The 16,287-nt window shown below is 35.6% G+C and overlaps 4 protein-coding genes across 8 annotated transcripts; 2 read left to right on the forward strand and 2 right to left on the reverse strand.

Moving 5' to 3' along the window:
* Positions 1-904: 904 nt before the first annotated feature.
* On the reverse strand, positions 905-9,762 carry LOC129572396 (WD repeat-containing protein 19). Its single transcript, XM_055452349.1, has 19 exons — positions 9,471-9,762; positions 9,230-9,387; positions 9,087-9,156; positions 6,469-6,623; positions 6,177-6,387; positions 5,813-6,099; positions 5,258-5,738; positions 5,036-5,164; positions 4,621-4,770; positions 4,411-4,552; positions 4,047-4,331; positions 3,700-3,982; positions 3,465-3,624; positions 2,770-3,396; positions 2,413-2,706; positions 2,173-2,335; positions 1,801-2,093; positions 1,664-1,740; positions 905-1,595 (listed from the first exon to the last, which is right to left on the reverse strand). The coding sequence occupies exons 1-19, from the start codon at positions 9,483-9,485 to the stop codon at positions 1,493-1,495; spliced, it is 4,083 nt and encodes a 1,360-aa protein (XP_055308324.1). The 5' UTR covers positions 9,486-9,762; the 3' UTR covers positions 905-1,492.
* On the forward strand, positions 7,257-9,365 carry LOC129572405 (uncharacterized). Its single transcript, XM_055452372.1, has 3 exons — positions 7,257-7,759; positions 7,827-8,433; positions 8,502-9,365. The coding sequence occupies exons 1-3, from the start codon at positions 7,754-7,756 to the stop codon at positions 8,597-8,599; spliced, it is 711 nt and encodes a 236-aa protein (XP_055308347.1). The 5' UTR covers positions 7,257-7,753; the 3' UTR covers positions 8,600-9,365.
* Positions 9,763-9,769: 7 nt separating the features above from the next.
* On the reverse strand, positions 9,770-12,261 carry LOC129572399 (queuine tRNA-ribosyltransferase catalytic subunit). Its single transcript, XM_055452353.1, has 6 exons — positions 11,277-12,261; positions 11,122-11,211; positions 10,781-11,067; positions 10,380-10,710; positions 10,100-10,294; positions 9,770-10,014 (listed from the first exon to the last, which is right to left on the reverse strand). Exons 1-6 carry the CDS (start codon positions 11,484-11,486, stop codon positions 9,868-9,870), a joined length of 1,260 nt encoding a protein of 419 aa, XP_055308328.1. The 5' UTR covers positions 11,487-12,261; the 3' UTR covers positions 9,770-9,867.
* Positions 12,262-12,313: 52 nt separating this feature from the next.
* On the forward strand, positions 12,314-16,170 carry LOC129572402 (ankyrin repeat domain-containing protein 6-like). Of its 5 annotated transcripts, none has more exons than XM_055452360.1 (6): positions 12,485-12,801; positions 12,893-13,295; positions 14,468-14,631; positions 14,727-15,005; positions 15,315-15,881; positions 15,950-16,169. In XM_055452360.1, exons 3-6 carry the CDS (start codon positions 14,470-14,472, stop codon positions 16,148-16,150), a joined length of 1,209 nt encoding a protein of 402 aa, XP_055308335.1. In that variant the 5' UTR covers positions 12,485-12,801; positions 12,893-13,295; positions 14,468-14,469; the 3' UTR covers positions 16,151-16,169. The 5 variants fall into 5 exon arrangements, with proteins under 5 accessions (XP_055308334.1, XP_055308335.1, XP_055308338.1 ...); XM_055452361.1 differs by having other exon boundaries at positions 12,499-12,662; XM_055452359.1 differs by having other exon boundaries at positions 12,314-13,295.
* The last annotated feature ends 117 nt before the right edge of the window (positions 16,171-16,287 follow it).

Consider the following 16,287-nt stretch of genomic DNA (forward strand, 5'->3'; position numbering starts at 1 on the left):
GGAAATTTAATATTGAGAATGCCTGTCTGCATTGATTTCACGACATTTTTCGAAGAATCAACTCTGATGAATATGTTTTTAATTATCGTATACCATTAATATTTCGACTCACAAAAGGAATTTTGCATAAAAATTAATTGAGTGACTGAAACACGATTATGTTGTAAGCCTTAGTGAGTGGGGAATTTCGGAACGCCCTATATAGGAAAAATTGATCAAGTGATTTTTAATACTTTTCAAGTTGATATCTCAGTTTTTATGCATATTTATTATATTTCATGCAAAATTTTGACAAATGACTCATTGCAATTTATGCGATCGAGCTGTTCACTTGAAATGCACCAAAATGATTGGTAGCTATTTCACAGGCAACAATTAAAAATCCGACTAACAACAATCGCTATTTTTGAATTTTTTTCCCCATTAAAATTAATTCTTCTGTCTTTTCCTAGTTCTCCATAAACGTTTTGCATCAAAATTGTTTCAGTTTTCTATCCATTTATGAAGTGTTCCGACTTTCCCCACCATTTTTGAAAATCGCAAAATCAAGGGTTTTTTGCCAACAGGGTACATTTTTTCAACCGATTCGAATTTCAACAAGCGGCAAGGTCCAAAAGTTAGGTTTTTACATTTACTAAGTCGTACCACTTTAGAATTTGGAAAAATGTTAATTTTTCAGAATGCTTTTGAATTATTTCGATGTGTGTTCCGAATTTCCCCACCTTCCCCTATTTGTTATTTTTAAATGTAAATTAGGCAAAATAAACAGAATTCAATCAAACCAATGTATAGAAATTGCCAACAGAGGGTGGAAAAACACGAAAGATTATTAATTAAAATAAATTAAACTACCAGAGATAAAATTGATCACCACACTCCTGAAATGCAACTGAAAACATAACGCTGATGATTGGTTAACTCTTTATTTTTTATTCTGTGTGTTTTTAATCTGTTCAATAGACATTATTCCATTTTTTCCACTCGATCATTTTCTTATTCGTTATGAAAACAAAGAACAATAAAATTTCATTTCAAAATTAAACGAAATTCCCTTCTTGAATGACCGTAATTTATTATTATGTAATGATTAATTTAACGAACTATTTTATCTGAGCGATTTAAAGAAAAAAAAAATTAAATAATAATTAACTAAAATAAATCTTTATAATCACAGATCAATTTAATTTGTGATCGAAAATAATGTGTTTTTGTTGTGCCCAAAATTGTTCATCGTGACGTAAACAGGCAAAAGGTTGAAAGAATGAACTTGAAATGACCCATTTCTTCTACATTTGACGATAATCGTTTTGAAAACAAAAATACACGTTTTATTAAATCAAGTCACACATTTCCGTTAAGATTCAGCTAATCAAACAACAATTAAATTTCCAAACCAAAAACAAAATTTGCTTAGATGAGTATGTGCTTTCCTCAAAACGTATTATTGAATAAAAATTAAAGAAAAATATTGTTCATTATTCAATAAAGAGCCCTAGGATATATTCAGATAATCCGCAATATTTGTCACTTCGTTTAATTGGTTTGAATCAATAATTTCACTGCACATGGGACATTGATTGGTTGCATTTAAAATTCTGTTATGGAAAGAGACAGTAAAATCAATTAATCCAATTTTCCTAACAAACATGAAATAAATCTATACTTTGTCATTTGTGATTTGAAGCATAGAAAATCACAGGCAGGACAGGCGACGACATCTTCTTTTACGATATGTTGACCCTGCGAAGTATGGTGGGAAATGTATGAATGCAATCAAAATCAAACTATAAATATTCTTACAGTTGCAATGCACATTGGTAAATTCGTTTTACACTGATGACATGTAAGTTCCATGATCTGTAAACGGCAGTCACAAATTGGACAAGCTTGCACTTCATCTTGATATTCATCTTCAGTTTCCTTTATACCATTGGGAGCTTTTCTTACAATTGCTTCGATTTTCTTTGCGTATTTTTGATCGATTTGGCCACGAAATTCAGATCGCATTAGCATTGAGGCATAGGAAAAGGCCGCTTTCTGGAATCCTACCCGATGACATTCGATTACAGTCGACGTTAATATCGGAACTGTATCTGTTTTTTTAAAATAAATTACCAACATCAATTTTCAAGAGTTTTATATCTATAAGAGACGATGTGAAATTGTGCTTACGCGCGGGAAACCGTGAAATATTTGCAGCAACTTGAATTAACAGTTTAGCAGCTTGATTATGATCCCCAATTTTAACATGAGTTCGAACCAATGTATAACGATGAAGTAGAGCTAAATTCCCCACCATCACAGCACTAATAGATAGGTTATTTTTACGTAATTCCTACAGAATCCCAAAACAATCATTGCAGTTCTATACTATAGAATCTATGGGTGGTTATTTAAATGTAATATACTTACTTGGTACATGGAAAAAAGAAGATCGTGCGCATTTCGATAATTCCCTGCTATTTGTTCTTGATTGCTGATAATGACAGCCGTTTTTGCGGCTTCTTTAAATTGCTTTCGCGCCATGTACAAACCAAATAGGTATTTTGGGTCTTTTGGTGATCCATCACGTTCTCCAAGTAGAAATTCAATCAATTGATTGGCAATTTTGTCGTCGTTTGATGAAGCAGCACAATCAACAGCCAATACAAGAGCTGTGCTCTCGTCCATACTAAATGTTGATGCTTTTAGTAGATGTTTTAGGGCCTATAATTAACAAATGGTATATGGATTCAAAAAAGACAATAAATCCATTAGAAATATCAGTACCTTAGCATATTCTTTAGCAAAGTAGTAGTATTTTCCGGCCAAAAGGGTGTATTTTTCATTTTCAAAATACTCAGCAATACTTAAGAAGTGGCTGGGGCTGGCGGTGTCTGCGTGTTCAAGCAGTTCAGCGTACTGTCTTATTTTGTTGTGCTTTTTTGCCAGTATGAACGCTGGTTGAAGTGAACCGCAAAGAATTAAGAATCGTAAGGCCTGCTCGTGATCTCCAACATTTTGATAGAAATGCGCCAATAGCTTTGACCCTTCGAGTGATCGTGTTTCAACAACAATTTCAGCTGCACTATGCGGATCCGCTAATTTTTCCACATAAATTCGCACCACACTATCCAAATCTCCTGCATTACGATAATATTCAATGGCTTCATTGAAGTTTTCTTCGGCTTCGCATGATCTTGCATAAACGGCATGCATTTTGGAGTTCGTAACATGTGGCAAAATCGAGTGAACTTTTTGCCACGCCTTTAGCTGAACATAAAGCTGACACGCCTGATCCCAATTTTCAGCCAATTCAAACATTCGTGCCGCTTCAACTGTTTCATTCATGATGGTTAGAGCTTCAGCGCAATCTTCGAACAGTTTTTTATCTTTTAACTCCGTCGCAAGACCAATCTGTAGAAGAAGCGTGTGAAAATTACCATTGATGACTCATGTGATTAAAAAAAAGTGAGTTTCCAAACCCCTTTCTTGAAATTGCCCAGTTTAATGTTTGTACGTGCAATACCAAATTCACACATTTGTTTGTGTTCTTCCAAAGCTGTTTCGTTCAATTGTATTCGGTTCAGTGTAATCTTGTCCATACCTTTCTCATAATTTGCCAATGCTTCTACATATCGATTACTGCAAATGAAAAAAGAAATGGCAAAGGTAAGATACTTTTGTATCCAAAGTCACAAACGCTTCCTATGAACCAACGTGAATTCAAGTTGATGGGCATATTCTCTAGCTATAAGTGGAATTTGATCGGGAGCCAATGTGTCAGCAAGTGCAATCGCTTGTTCCCATTGTAGTAGATCACGACATACATCTAGCGCCTCCACGGGATTTATACTTTTTGCAAAGAAGGTTTTGGCTTTATCAGTTTCACCGAGCAACAGAGCACAAAATCCAGACATGAAGTTTATATCTTCAATTGAAGATATATTCTTCAGAGCGTATACAGTAGCCGCATTTCCAATTTGACGAAACACTCTGATTGCTACAAGATTACAATGATTTGATAGTAACATTCAAAAAAGAATTTGGTTTGTGTTTAGCCTTACCAAAATTGATGTCAAGCTCTGCAATTGCAGCCTTTCCAAGCTCAAGCCATACTTCGGGCTTATTCATTGTTTTGCATAAATGCCAGGCATCATCAAATCTTCGCATATCAATGAATGTTTTGAGTTGATCTTTCGTTTCGATCGAAGGCAAATTCAAGTGCGAAGTCAATACAACTGTTGACAGACTACCATCACTCGTTGCTAGGCACAATTCACTATCGTATAGTATTAGTGGCGTTTGATTCGACAACACAGACGTTTCACTAATTTTCATTACGTGTTTATCTAAATTTAAAATCGATATTCAAGTATTTTCTTCCAAATACATAGGATACTTACTACTTATTAAGGGAAGGATACTTACTACTTATTGAGTATTTGGAATAGATGTATGTTGTACACAATTTGCTCTCAAAAACCACAAATGTGCGACTTGGCATCGAGTCCCATAGAATTTTGGTGCAATTTTTTGGAAAATTTGGTATCATAACTGCATCTTCATCCGACTAAAATCGATTTAATTAGTCAATATTCAGCAATGAATCTAAATTGGTTATAATAAATATACTGTTACCGGACAGTAAATGTATCCCTGATTATGATCATCCATAAATGCAATTTTGGTTCCATCAGAGTCAGAATGTATGCTTCGAATACCCACTGTATGACGATATGTAACTACGTTTGTCCAGAATTCCAGCGAAAAGAAAACCAAATGACCGAGCTGTTATAGAAAAAAGGGAAATAATGCCGACCTTTTGAACAATGCAAATATTAATGGTTTGGAGCGAAAATGTAATACAGAAAAGTTGAGCGGAAAAATGTCGATGATGAATGAGCGGAAAAGGGATAGCTATATAGTAAACTGTATAGTAAACTATAGTGAACTATATAGCTATCCCTTTTCATTTGACATTTTTCCGCTCAACTTTTCTGTATTACATTTTCGCTCCAAACCATTCATATATACATATATTATATATACGCACGTCATTGGAGAATATTAAAAATTCGGAGGTCAATAAAATTGAAGTTATCACAGATTCCTGCATGCCATGGGTATTTTCAGGGAACATTCTTGCTTGTTGATCTTTCAGTACGGTGGTAATTGATGAAATCTGTTTTTTTTTGTTAAGCATGAATACAGCAATTACACTTGGTTGTAACAAAAATTAATTTAATGCTCGACTACATTGTGATAGTTTACTCACTGGGTGTAGTGAAACTCTGCCACCAATAAGTGCGGCACAGTATTTGGCATTCAATTTGAGATCGTTGATTTCAGCAATGTATTCTCTATCGCCAAGCGGCATTGGCATATCGTCAGTAGGGTGACTAAGATCATAGAACCAGGCATGATTGTTCATGCCACACGCGAAATGAAATGGACCAACTGCAATGACCGAAGGTTCAATCTCTAGCGGCATAACAACATGCGGAGTTTTGATTTTATCCAATGTGTAATTGTAAATGCTGACCTCAGCTAAGCTACTGAGAATCGCGATGCGTGGGAAGGAAACGGCGCTTAAAATGGACATTTTTGTGACGAAAATATACACAGACCCTTGCGTGGTCGATGTTGCAATTAATTGTCCATCAACGCTCCAATCCATTGCTTTGATGCCAGACTGATCGGGAACGGTGAGAATACTCACAGTCTCTTGTAAGTTACTAATGGCATGAATTTTGATTCTATAAAAAAGAAGAGCATAACGAAATATTTCGTTGAAATTCAGATATTGATTGTAATAAATAATGTCCCATACTTGTCATCACCACACGAAGCAATCTGTTCTAATGCCTTCGAGACGGCAATCGCACTCAAAAAATCGCGGTGGTTTCGAATTTGCCATAATTCTTGTCCAACTTCTTTAGGATGTGTTGATATTGCCACGACATTTCCTTGTGAAAACCCCAATAGAATGTATCCATCGCCAAACCACTTGTGTTGTAATAAATTTCCATATTTATTCTGAAAACCCAGCTCAGCCGGCGAATCTGGTTCAGGCAAATGGTACAAGTAGAGCGTCTTCTTGCCAATTATCATACTGATCTAAATGTTGAGCAAATATAAATTTTACGCTTACCGACAATTTAGTTAAATTAGACATCAAAATCACTTGAATTTACCGTATTTTCACCGGGCACACGTTCGTCTGTTTTTATTTCAGCAAAGCACATATCACTCGGAACGTCTCTCAATTGTATAACTCTCAATGAATCTCCATCTTCCGAGCTCAACGAAAATGTTTTATCCTCCGAGCCTAATGCTAAAATATTATCTTTTGACCATGCACTACATGTTATACGTTTTGAATGCTTTCCCAAGATCGGTGTTCGTCTACAGAAATTTGATAATGTTATAAATTATATAATATTTATTACTCTTTTTTTGCAATAATACAAAAATTGTGTAATTTACTTTGTCGTTTGATGGTTATAAATGGCCAAATTCCCTCGAGTTGAAGCTACAGCTAATATTTGTGTCGATTTCGACCATAAAATACATGACAATGAGTCTCTAAGTCCAGTATCCACAATATGTTTCTGACGCGTATTTATATCCCAAAGGATTATCTACAATCAATTCAAGAAGAAAACCAAAAATCATCAATTTGACACCCAAGAAACATTCATGTAACGCAATTTGGTCATTTTTAACGTTAAAAGATGTAACGTTTTTAGTCTTTTTTTCCGTCAAAATCGTCTCAAATTTCAGTGTTAATCAACTGTATGAATATTGGGAACGAGAAAATGTTAGATTTTAAATTAAAGAGAAAAGAATTCTGTATCAATTAATAGTGTTCACAAAAATAGCATAAAATTCTATGATTTAAATTGTTCATGTTTATGTTCATGTATTGATCCAAAGAGAATGAACTAAATGGTGAGAGTATATTTTCAAATTCATTTCTTCTGATTTTCAACGATTACGTTTTAAATTGTCCAGAGATGGCAGGCAAAACTAATGTCGTGCATATTCCCGCTATTAGTTTTGGTTCATTTTGAAGTTTGTTATTATAAACAAACCGCCGTTCACAATTTCACCATGTCATGAAATATGAAACTTTGCTTCGTTCGACTAAATTCATATTGAACAGCCAGCAAAAGGGAAAAAGGGTAAGTCATTTGAATTGTTATCGATCCATTGGTGTGCTCAATCCATTGATATTACCGCCACATCGAAATTCGCACTCCTTATCAGTTTGTTATCAATGGGAAAAATTTGGTTCCAGACTAATAACATCACCATCTCATTACTCAAATATATTTCATCTGATAACTATACTAATAAGATACCATGCATCTTATTACTCATTCGACCAATAACATTCTAATAACTATACTCACTAGATATATTACTAGTGCAAAAAAGTAATGAGTAATAATATAGGTTCATCTTATTAGAATAATAAGTAATAAAACCACTAATAAGATACCTAAAATGCCAAAGTATAAGAAGGAGTGCGTAAGGAAAAGAGAGAGCGATGGACTCGTGCCTTATGCAGTTCGAAGAGAGTGATCGAAACAACCGAGCGCGATATGACCGAACGCCATCACCAAAAGGAAGCAATTGGCGTGACTACATACGGCATCAATTGACCATCATGAAGAAAGCCATTGCAGTGCACACAACCAAATAGTACACACGTCTAAGTTTTGATCATTACATCGAGTCCAATCGGATCAGTGACAAGGTGGCCGCAATGCTGGTAAGAATTTACGATTGAATTTTTGTTTCTTTTGAAAAAATTGAATGTTTTTGTTGTTACTCAACAGACAAATCGCAAACGATGCATCATTAACATTGGAGCTTCCCAACCACCTGCAAATTCACCGATTAAGTTCAAGAAACATGTTCGATGCCCGGGCGTGCGGAAATTGGTGAAGAGTTTCAAGAAAATGGAAGGCAATGTCATACGATTTGTGAACGAAGCCAGATCATCACGATTGTGTGCCAGATGTTTCGAACCGTTTCCATTGAGTACATTGAACGATCGTGTCAAGGTGTGTGAATGGTGTATGCCCGATCAAGATGATTGGCCGGATGAAATGAAGCTACCAGAGAAAATTGTAGCGCCAAAGAGCAAGCGGAAGTTGCGATCAGAGCGACGAGCGATGCAACAAGCAGCAGTGCAGAATCCAAATCAACCCCGTGGTTTTGTGTTCAAGCTGATTTGCTACCGTAAAAACTGGCAACAAAACGCGGCAAACGGTATGGATGACAATGTTGAAGAGCGCAGTGGTGTAATCATTCACGAAGCTGAACTCGGTATCATCGAGTATACAGATGAATTTGTGCCCGAAGACCCCGTTGACGAGTCTCCAGTACTGAAGACAGTTTGGCAACGTGACATTTCGGCTGCAAAATTGATCTTGTACAGAGGTATGTTATTCATTGAATTGAAATTGATGCAATAGTAATGTGTGTGTGTTTTTTTCTCTTTGTTTCAGGGCATTGCGAACTCTTTGGACATCGGCTGCATGATGCGTTCACACGTCAACACCTCGTGTATCCAACTCGATTCCGAGTCAACTTCAACATTCATTAATATCAATAGAGCCGCAATTTATGTTTTATTTTTCAAAAGAATTTATATAACAGTATGTTATTTGGAGTTGGTTGAGGTTTTAGTCTCCCAGACATCATCGATACCAGATATCGATGGCTATCTATATTCTATAGTCTATATAGATGTAGGTAGAGTACAGGAATTTAAATATTACTGTACCAAACATATGTGCTGGCAATTTATGAACATGTACAAAAAAAGTGATCGAATGAAGATGGAAATGCTGACGAAGAAAGATCAGGGATAAAAAGTGAAAATTGGATGAAGATGGAATTGCTCATGAACCGAGAACAGGCACAACAATGATGAATTCGGCAAACAGAAAATGGAACCTACTTCGTTTAGCTTATCAAATTTGATAAAGATAGGAAACTTTTTGTTTGGATTAAGGACGACAAATACAATTTGATTAAGATGAGTGAAATCTAATTTTTGAAATCAAATCTGATCGAATCATTCCAATTACCTGAGAAGAACTATTCGTAATGATACTTAGTATATCGCCCTCTGGATCCCAAGCCAAACCAGTACACAGTCTGTTAAATGTGGAAAAGTATATTGAATTTATCAATAATCTAAAATGTCAGGTGATGATGCGCAGTAGCTTACGCTTGTAACACAATTCGATCTTGTAGATGCCCTTGACGATTGTAAACTGCAACCGTTCCATCTGAACCGGTAGTGACTAGATGATTGCCTGAACTACCCGTTTGAAATGTAAAATGAACCTTCCCTGGTCCATGTGGAAAATCTAAACGAAATAACATCTATACATATTTTTTATATATATAACATTACAATACAATTTCGGTAAGGATGTGTCTAATAATTAAGGAATAAAGTTTCTTGCCTTTCCGCTCGACATTTTTCAGACTTGTTATGCTCACAACAACTTTGCAAATTGAATGTATTTCAATTAATTGAAATTAATCGAAATGTGTTATCATTTTTCCTCCGCAATGAGAAATACACAAAGGAAAATCGTTTTGACCACAATTTGTTTGTGAATTCATTCAAATATAAGGTATCTATGGTAACGAATGGCTTTGATAGTAGAGACCGCATTCACACGTACACACTAGCAGGTGCAACAACAAACTACTTTGCTTCAGTCAAAACGATCACAGTCCCTATCGAGAAATCTGATAATTTGTTGTGTCAAATTTGTTTTATTTCAATAATTGTGAAATCAGTTACACTAAACAAAGTACAATGCAATTTTAAACTGGGTAAGTTCATTTCAACAGTTATAGTTGAATGTTTACTTTTGCTAGTGCACCAATAATCCATTCCGGTACGTTTTTTTCATGGAAATATTGGGCCATAAACGTTTTGACAAACTCTGGAAAACGGTCTTCAATTATGCTTTCACGTATATCTCGCATCAATCGCAACTGTCGTGGAAAATGAAAATTTGACGTTAGTTTTATTGGATGTTGCATTATTTTACTGTAAATTTCCCCTTTTTAATCAATTTACCTGATATGCAACATTATGAACCGTTACAAGGGTAGCAGCAACTGATTCAAATCGTACGACATGATTTAAATATGATCGTGTGTAACGCTTGCAAGTGCTGCAATCACAGCTCTCGTCAATTGGCCGTAAGTCCTTTTTGAATTGTGGTTGATTCAATTTCAGTTGACCATCACGAACTAAGGCCACCCCAAATCTCTGCTCAGATAAGGAGTAAATCGAATAAAAATCGGTGTGATTTATGAATATTAAATTCATATTTCTTGTTTTTTTTGCTACGCACCGCTGTTCTTGTCGGGAAAACACAGTCAAACATATCAATTCCTAGTGCCACACAAACGACCAAATCAGCAGAGAAACCAACACCCATCAAATATCTAGGCTTTTCATCCGGCAGTAAGTCGGTGCATTTGTTTACAGTTCGACAAAAATCGTCCTTACATTCGCCACCACTCAGACCCCCAACAGCAAAGCCCCTTACTTTTCGTTTCATTAGTTCTTCGGCGCACTTTTCCCGCAACTTTTCATCAAGACCACCCTGAACAATCGGAAAGATACTCTGCTCGTCATCTCGTTGATGTGCTTCAATGCATCTATCCAGCCAACGAACCGTTCTAACATTAAGAAAACACACATTTGATTTAATGATTGATAGATATTATACTAGAAATATTCCATTCGGACCTGTGCGTCGCTTCTTCAACCCTTGGCCCGGTCAATGTTGTCTTCACCACATCGTCCAATTGCATCATGATATCAGCTCCGATAGAATTCTGAATTTCAGTAGAACGTTCGGGAGTCAACATGCACTGTGTCAAATCGTATGGCGATTTAAAATTCACACCATGTTCATCAATTTCAGCTAACTCCAATAGAGAAACCATTTGAAAACCGCCCGAATCCGTTAACAAATTTCGATTCCATCCCATGAAATTGTGCAATCCACCAATTGCATTGAGAATTTCGATTCCCTGCAGGATTTATTTACATTTAGAAAAATGTTAAAACTAAAAAAATAAAATTACCGGCCGTGCGCCCAAGTGATACGTGTTTGCCAAAATGATTCTACAATCTAAATTGTACAGTTGATCAGGCAATATTCCCTTTAAAGTACCCTAAAATGAAAAAGAAACCGTTTAGTTTAATGTGCAAAAACAATAAAGATGCACCTCAAACGAACCTGTGTACCGACTGGCATAAAAACTGGGGTGTCAACATCACCATGTCGCAGAGTCATCACGCCAACTCTTGCTTTGGTCGTACTGCATTTTGATATCACTTTATATTTTAATGGTGGGTCATCCTGAACTGGTATGTTCCCGCTATTTGAATTGTTTGATATAACTTTGGTCGACATTATTTTTATTAAAGCACGTGTTTTTTTTGACATAAGCTTCAATTAATAATTGCTGTTTTATTTTAATAATTGCTGTTGTATGGATTAACTTATTCATTAGAATGGTGTTAGTAACAAAACACAAATCGCAGAAAAATTATATGTTTAATAGAAAATATTTTAATTTTGGCTTATAAACAAACACGAGATTGTATTTGCATATTTTCGCTCAAATTCATATAGGCACGACGTCAATGTACACGGTAAACCGGTTCTAATGTAAATACAGCACAATGACTGCTGACAGAACACATAATACCTCGTTCACAATACGATTATGACAAATTCAAATGGCCAAATCTATGCAAGCAATTCGGTTTTTTTTTCAGTTGAGTCACCTCAATTTTAACAAATCATATGAAATATTATTAATCGTAAAACACTCTCCAAATGCAATGTGATCAATTTGAAGGATTATTCTTTCATTTGTGGAATCATTATTCAGACAACTTTATCAATTTAATGAGAAGATGGGAAAAAAGTTCGAAGTCATCCAACAATTGAATCGAATTAGATTCCAAACTTTTTTCATATTGAAATATCGAAGAAGATTCTTGTTGCCTGTCAATAATACCAGGCACAGTCAATGGTTCAAGATATTCAATAAAACAAGTGTGCTCTGTTTTTGATGTTTCATTTACATCGTTGTTTGACGTGAAACAATAGGAAAAATACAAATTGGCAACGGAGAGGACAGAATGAAGCGAAAGAATGGAAAAATACAACCAATGAAATAAAAAAACCAAAGATACGCACAACGATAATTCGCATTATTTGGATGTGAATAAGTCAACACATCTCGTATATCGTACGCGCACACGCAGAGCGTATGAACCTGAAACCAAAAACAGAAAAAAAGAAGGTGCGCATGAGCTCGCATCGGTTTCGCTCCGCTGTATCGTTTACCTATGTCTTACGTCTGCACAATGTTATGTATTGTTGCTGTTTCTGTTCCACTTCTTTCTACGGCTGTTATTATTTCGCTGCGCATTGAAATGTGATCGGTTTACTCTGTCTGTCCTTCTTGCTGAGTACGCTTGCGGTGAGATCTTTCCGTCCCATTCTTCGCGATCTCTTTATTCCTCAAAAGTTTTCATTTAGTTTCTTTCTTCGTGACTTGGTTGTTTGTTCTGTTTGTCGAATGGGCTAGCGTGCGTCCGTACACAAAAAGTAATTTTCGTCGATTTTTGCGGATAACGCGTACACAAGATATTTAAGTTTTCGTATTGCTTTAGAACGCTTATATTTACCAAACCAGTCATTTGTGTAAAAGACGTTGAATAAAGACAGCCAAATCAATTGTACTCTGGTGCGCATCGCTGTTCTTCTCATTATGCTATTATTATTTGATAGTTACCGCTGTTGCTAATGTTATTGATTCTCTTTTTTTTCTTCACCAGTATTTGCGTTTTTGTTTCTCATTCTTTCTTAATCACACTCTTGACGTGCCGTGTGTGCATTTTCATTCTCAGAGTTTTTTTTCTGATGTGGCTGTGGCAATTTCAACACAGTGGTGGTATTTTTGTATGGATTGTTCGAGTGCTTTAGTTTATCAATCGATTGCATAGTGATCGACGCATATAAACAGACTCATTCAACATTCATGACCGTTTAGCTATAGTGATTTATAGTTGATTTTTTATCGAATTTTCGGAAACAAAAAGATGCTATCGATTTATATATTTTTTCCGCATACCCAAAAATTTCGATTCAATAACGTTGATACCTCAAAAATTTCATTTCAACTGTGAACAGCAGCTACAAAACGATAAGAAGAAAGACTACAAGGAATAATAAGAAAAAGTGAGTAAAAAAACATAGTTTTGGTACAAGTCTTCTGTATCAGCGCCGTCTTAGCCTGGAGGCGAATGAGGCAATCGCCTCAGGGCTTCGCAATTTTAGGGGCTTCGAGCTGCTTAAGGGGCCATTGAAATTTCAAGAAAAACTGCATAGAAAAAAAAAACAAATTGACGAACGAAGTTTGTTTGTTTCCCTTCAAAATTGATTTTAGATGATGTTTTATTTAAATACATTCTCAATCTATGTGTTCTTTTCATTATCAGCCATTCATATTCATTCGTTAAATATGAACGCTCATGACCAGCAATTTTGACCAATATACAAAATATAAATGAATACTCGTGTATAAATATTGTAACTGACCAGTCAGTTAACTGATTTTGGACAAAAATGACTTACTTTGATTGACATTTGAGTACGATGTGTAGTGTAAGTCTATCATCGTTAACTGAAATCATTTGAATTTACAAGTGATTTTCATAGTACAAAACTATAAATTCAATCAACGAAAGTCAACTGAAGTTACAGTCAGTCAGTCAGTCATTTTTTTCACGAATTACATGTATTTGAATCAATCGAAATTGTCACAATATTCAAAATTTTAAAACTTGTGATATCGAGAGAAAAAAAATTGGGCCCCGGAACAATTTTTCCTCAGGGCCCCCGAAAATGCTAAGACGGCACTGTTCTGTATACAGTTTTAATCGGTTTGTTGTAGCTGGTTGTTAATGTATGAAAAATGCAAAAATTAGCAGAACGCTTACTGAGATCAGCAAACTTAATCGGTTTGCCCCATTTTGATTGTACTGCAATGTAGACACGGAAAGACTTACATGGAATGACGTGCCATGTTGATAACAATAATGAAAAGGGGGAGACAGGTTGAGAAAGATCAGTTGAAATGAAAGGAAATTGTATCGACTACATAAATGATCATTTAATATATTTACCGTAATTACGGATTTGGTGATCCGCTTCAGAATAATACCAAACTGAACTTCACTCAGTCGTTAAGAGATAAACACGGTGTGTAGGCATTTTAATTTGTGTGTTATTACTATTGTAAAACCTTTTTCAAGACACAATTTAGAACAAATCCTCAAATGATTGCTTTGAATCTAAAACGCTTCAATCATTTTCAACTAATTAATTTTAATTGGTTATTTCAATTACAGAAATGCTGAAGAGCTCTTCGCAGAAGAGAAATCACGAAGAAGACAACATTTTCAAATCTGAGCCATCATACCTGCCATTGCATCAGGCTACAATTGCTGGTGACGATCGTGCGGTGGAAGTCTTACTCATAAATGGCACCGATCGTTTTGCCAAAGACAATAAAGTAGGAAATTTTGATCACAAAAAAAAGAATACTCAAAATTTTTAAATGGATCTTTTTTAAACATTCATTTTTTAAACGTTCATTTTTTTCGTTAGCATGGAAATACAGCTTTACATGAAGCCGCATGGCGAGGATACAGTCGATGTGTAAAGCTCCTCTGTACACTGCAGCAAACATCACATTCTTCCAACAAGAAATTCGGAAAGAAAGCAAAAAGTGTTAAACATGTGGAAGACGAATGGAAAAACCAAACATATTTAAATACACCGAATGCTGGTGGCTTTTCAAGCCTCCACTTGGCCGCACAAAATGGTCATAATCAAAGCTGCCGCGAAATTCTATTGGCTGGTGCCGATCCTGATGTTAAGAATAATGTAAGCTATAATTATTAAATTATGGTCAGTCTTTTTTTTATCAGCATATATTAGGATATATGCCTAAAACTTCAAAGGCCCCAGGAAGTCGAAAGACGGCACTGAACTTTCAGCCAACCTAGATTAGGATATTTTGATTTTGTGACGCGGTTGACAATTTTTTCCAATGATGTTGAAAAAAAAAATCACAGATGACTTATAAAACGGATGAATCAAGCTAAAAATCAAAGACTGGTTATAATTAGTTTGTGTTTATGATGGAAATCACTTGAAACGATTAAATCAATTAATTCTCGACTCTTGTTGCAGTACGGTGATACTCCATTACATACGTCATGCCGTTACGGCCATGCAGGTGCGACGAGAATTCTCATATCAGCAAAATGTGATCCAGTGTGCGTTAACTTGAATTATGACACTCCATTGCATATTGCATGTGCGATGGGCCGTCGAAAACTTACGCGCATTCTATATGAAGTGTGTGGAACGAGTGCGGTGCTATTAAGGAATGCTCAAGGTGAAACCCCACGCGATATTGCGATCAGAAAGAATTTGAAATCAATAATTGAAATACTAAATTTGCCGCCAACAATGAACAAATTTGTAAATGACGATGTCGATGGAAGATCGATCAAGCGCAATCAGCAACAAAGTAGTCCAGGTAATGGACAGAATAACATGTTAGATAGCAATAAAATAAGACCAACAAAATGTATAAATGATCGATGTCAACATGAATCGAATGCCGACGATTCGAAAGTATGGTCGCCGTATGGATGTCACTATTTCCCAGATCCACGATCATTCCCACAACCAAAACTGGAAACATTTCCAAAGGAACCGCTCAAATGTGGGGAGCAATATTACTTAGACTTGGTGAGTATAAGAAAGAAGCGATTTTTTGTATTTAATTTTTATTTCGTCTTATTATTTACGGTTATCAGGCAGGCAACATTCGCAAGGGGCCAGTAGGTATCGGAAATACATGTTACTGTGGTCCATTCTTCAATCACATCGAACAGCAAATCAATAGAAATAAAAAGAGTTTCAGAAAATATGTACTCAAAGCAACGTGTAAACTAGATGGTAAAGTTCAAGAACTCGCCAAAAATACTGATGATAAAATCCAAAGGATTGCAAGGTAAACAAATCTTGTTTGTTTTTCATTTAAATCGCATTCATCAAACAATAACACCGTGTAACAAATTTCAACTTTTTTTCTGCACATGAGAAACTCCAATTGCTTGTTTTAGAGGACCAAAAACCAAGCACTTTTGCATCA

This window comes from Sitodiplosis mosellana, unplaced genomic scaffold (assembly GCF_009176505.1).
Source record: "Sitodiplosis mosellana isolate CC-2019 unplaced genomic scaffold, AAFC_SMos_1.0 Smas_scaffold_4898, whole genome shotgun sequence".
In the NCBI taxonomy this organism is placed as follows: Eukaryota; Metazoa; Arthropoda; class Insecta; order Diptera; family Cecidomyiidae; genus Sitodiplosis; species Sitodiplosis mosellana.

Excerpts from the sequence above, each read along its gene's own strand:
- LOC129572402 (XM_055452359.1), top strand. The coding sequence starts at position 14,470 with ATGCTGAAGAGCTCTTCGCAGAAGAGAAATCACGAAGAAGACAACATT. Across the intron at positions 14,632-14,726 it reads GTTTTGCCAAAGACAATAAA|CATGGAAATACAGCTTTACA; the intron begins GTAGGAAATTTT and ends TTTTTTCGTTAG. Across the intron at positions 15,006-15,314 it reads ATCCTGATGTTAAGAATAAT|TACGGTGATACTCCATTACA; the intron begins GTAAGCTATAAT and ends CTCTTGTTGCAG.
- LOC129572399 (XM_055452353.1), bottom strand. The coding sequence starts at position 11,486 with ATGTCAAAAAAAACACGTGCTTTAATAAAAATAATGTCGACCAAAGTT. Across the intron at positions 10,711-10,780 it reads GTTGAAGAAGCGACGCACAG|AACGGTTCGTTGGCTGGATA; the intron begins GTCCGAATGGAA and ends TCTTAATGTTAG. Across the intron at positions 10,295-10,379 it reads TTTTCCCGACAAGAACAGCG|AGATTTGGGGTGGCCTTAGT; the intron begins GTGCGTAGCAAA and ends TTATCTGAGCAG.
- LOC129572405 (XM_055452372.1), top strand. Across the intron at positions 8,434-8,501 it reads AAAATTGATCTTGTACAGAG|GGCATTGCGAACTCTTTGGA; the intron begins GTATGTTATTCA and ends TCTTTGTTTCAG.
- LOC129572396 (XM_055452349.1), bottom strand. Across the intron at positions 2,094-2,172 it reads TATTTCACGGTTTCCCGCGC|ATACAGTTCCGATATTAACG; the intron begins GTAAGCACAATT and ends TTAAAAAAACAG. Across the intron at positions 1,741-1,800 it reads TACCAATGTGCATTGCAACT|GGTCAACATATCGTAAAAGA; the intron begins GTAAGAATATTT and ends CATACTTCGCAG.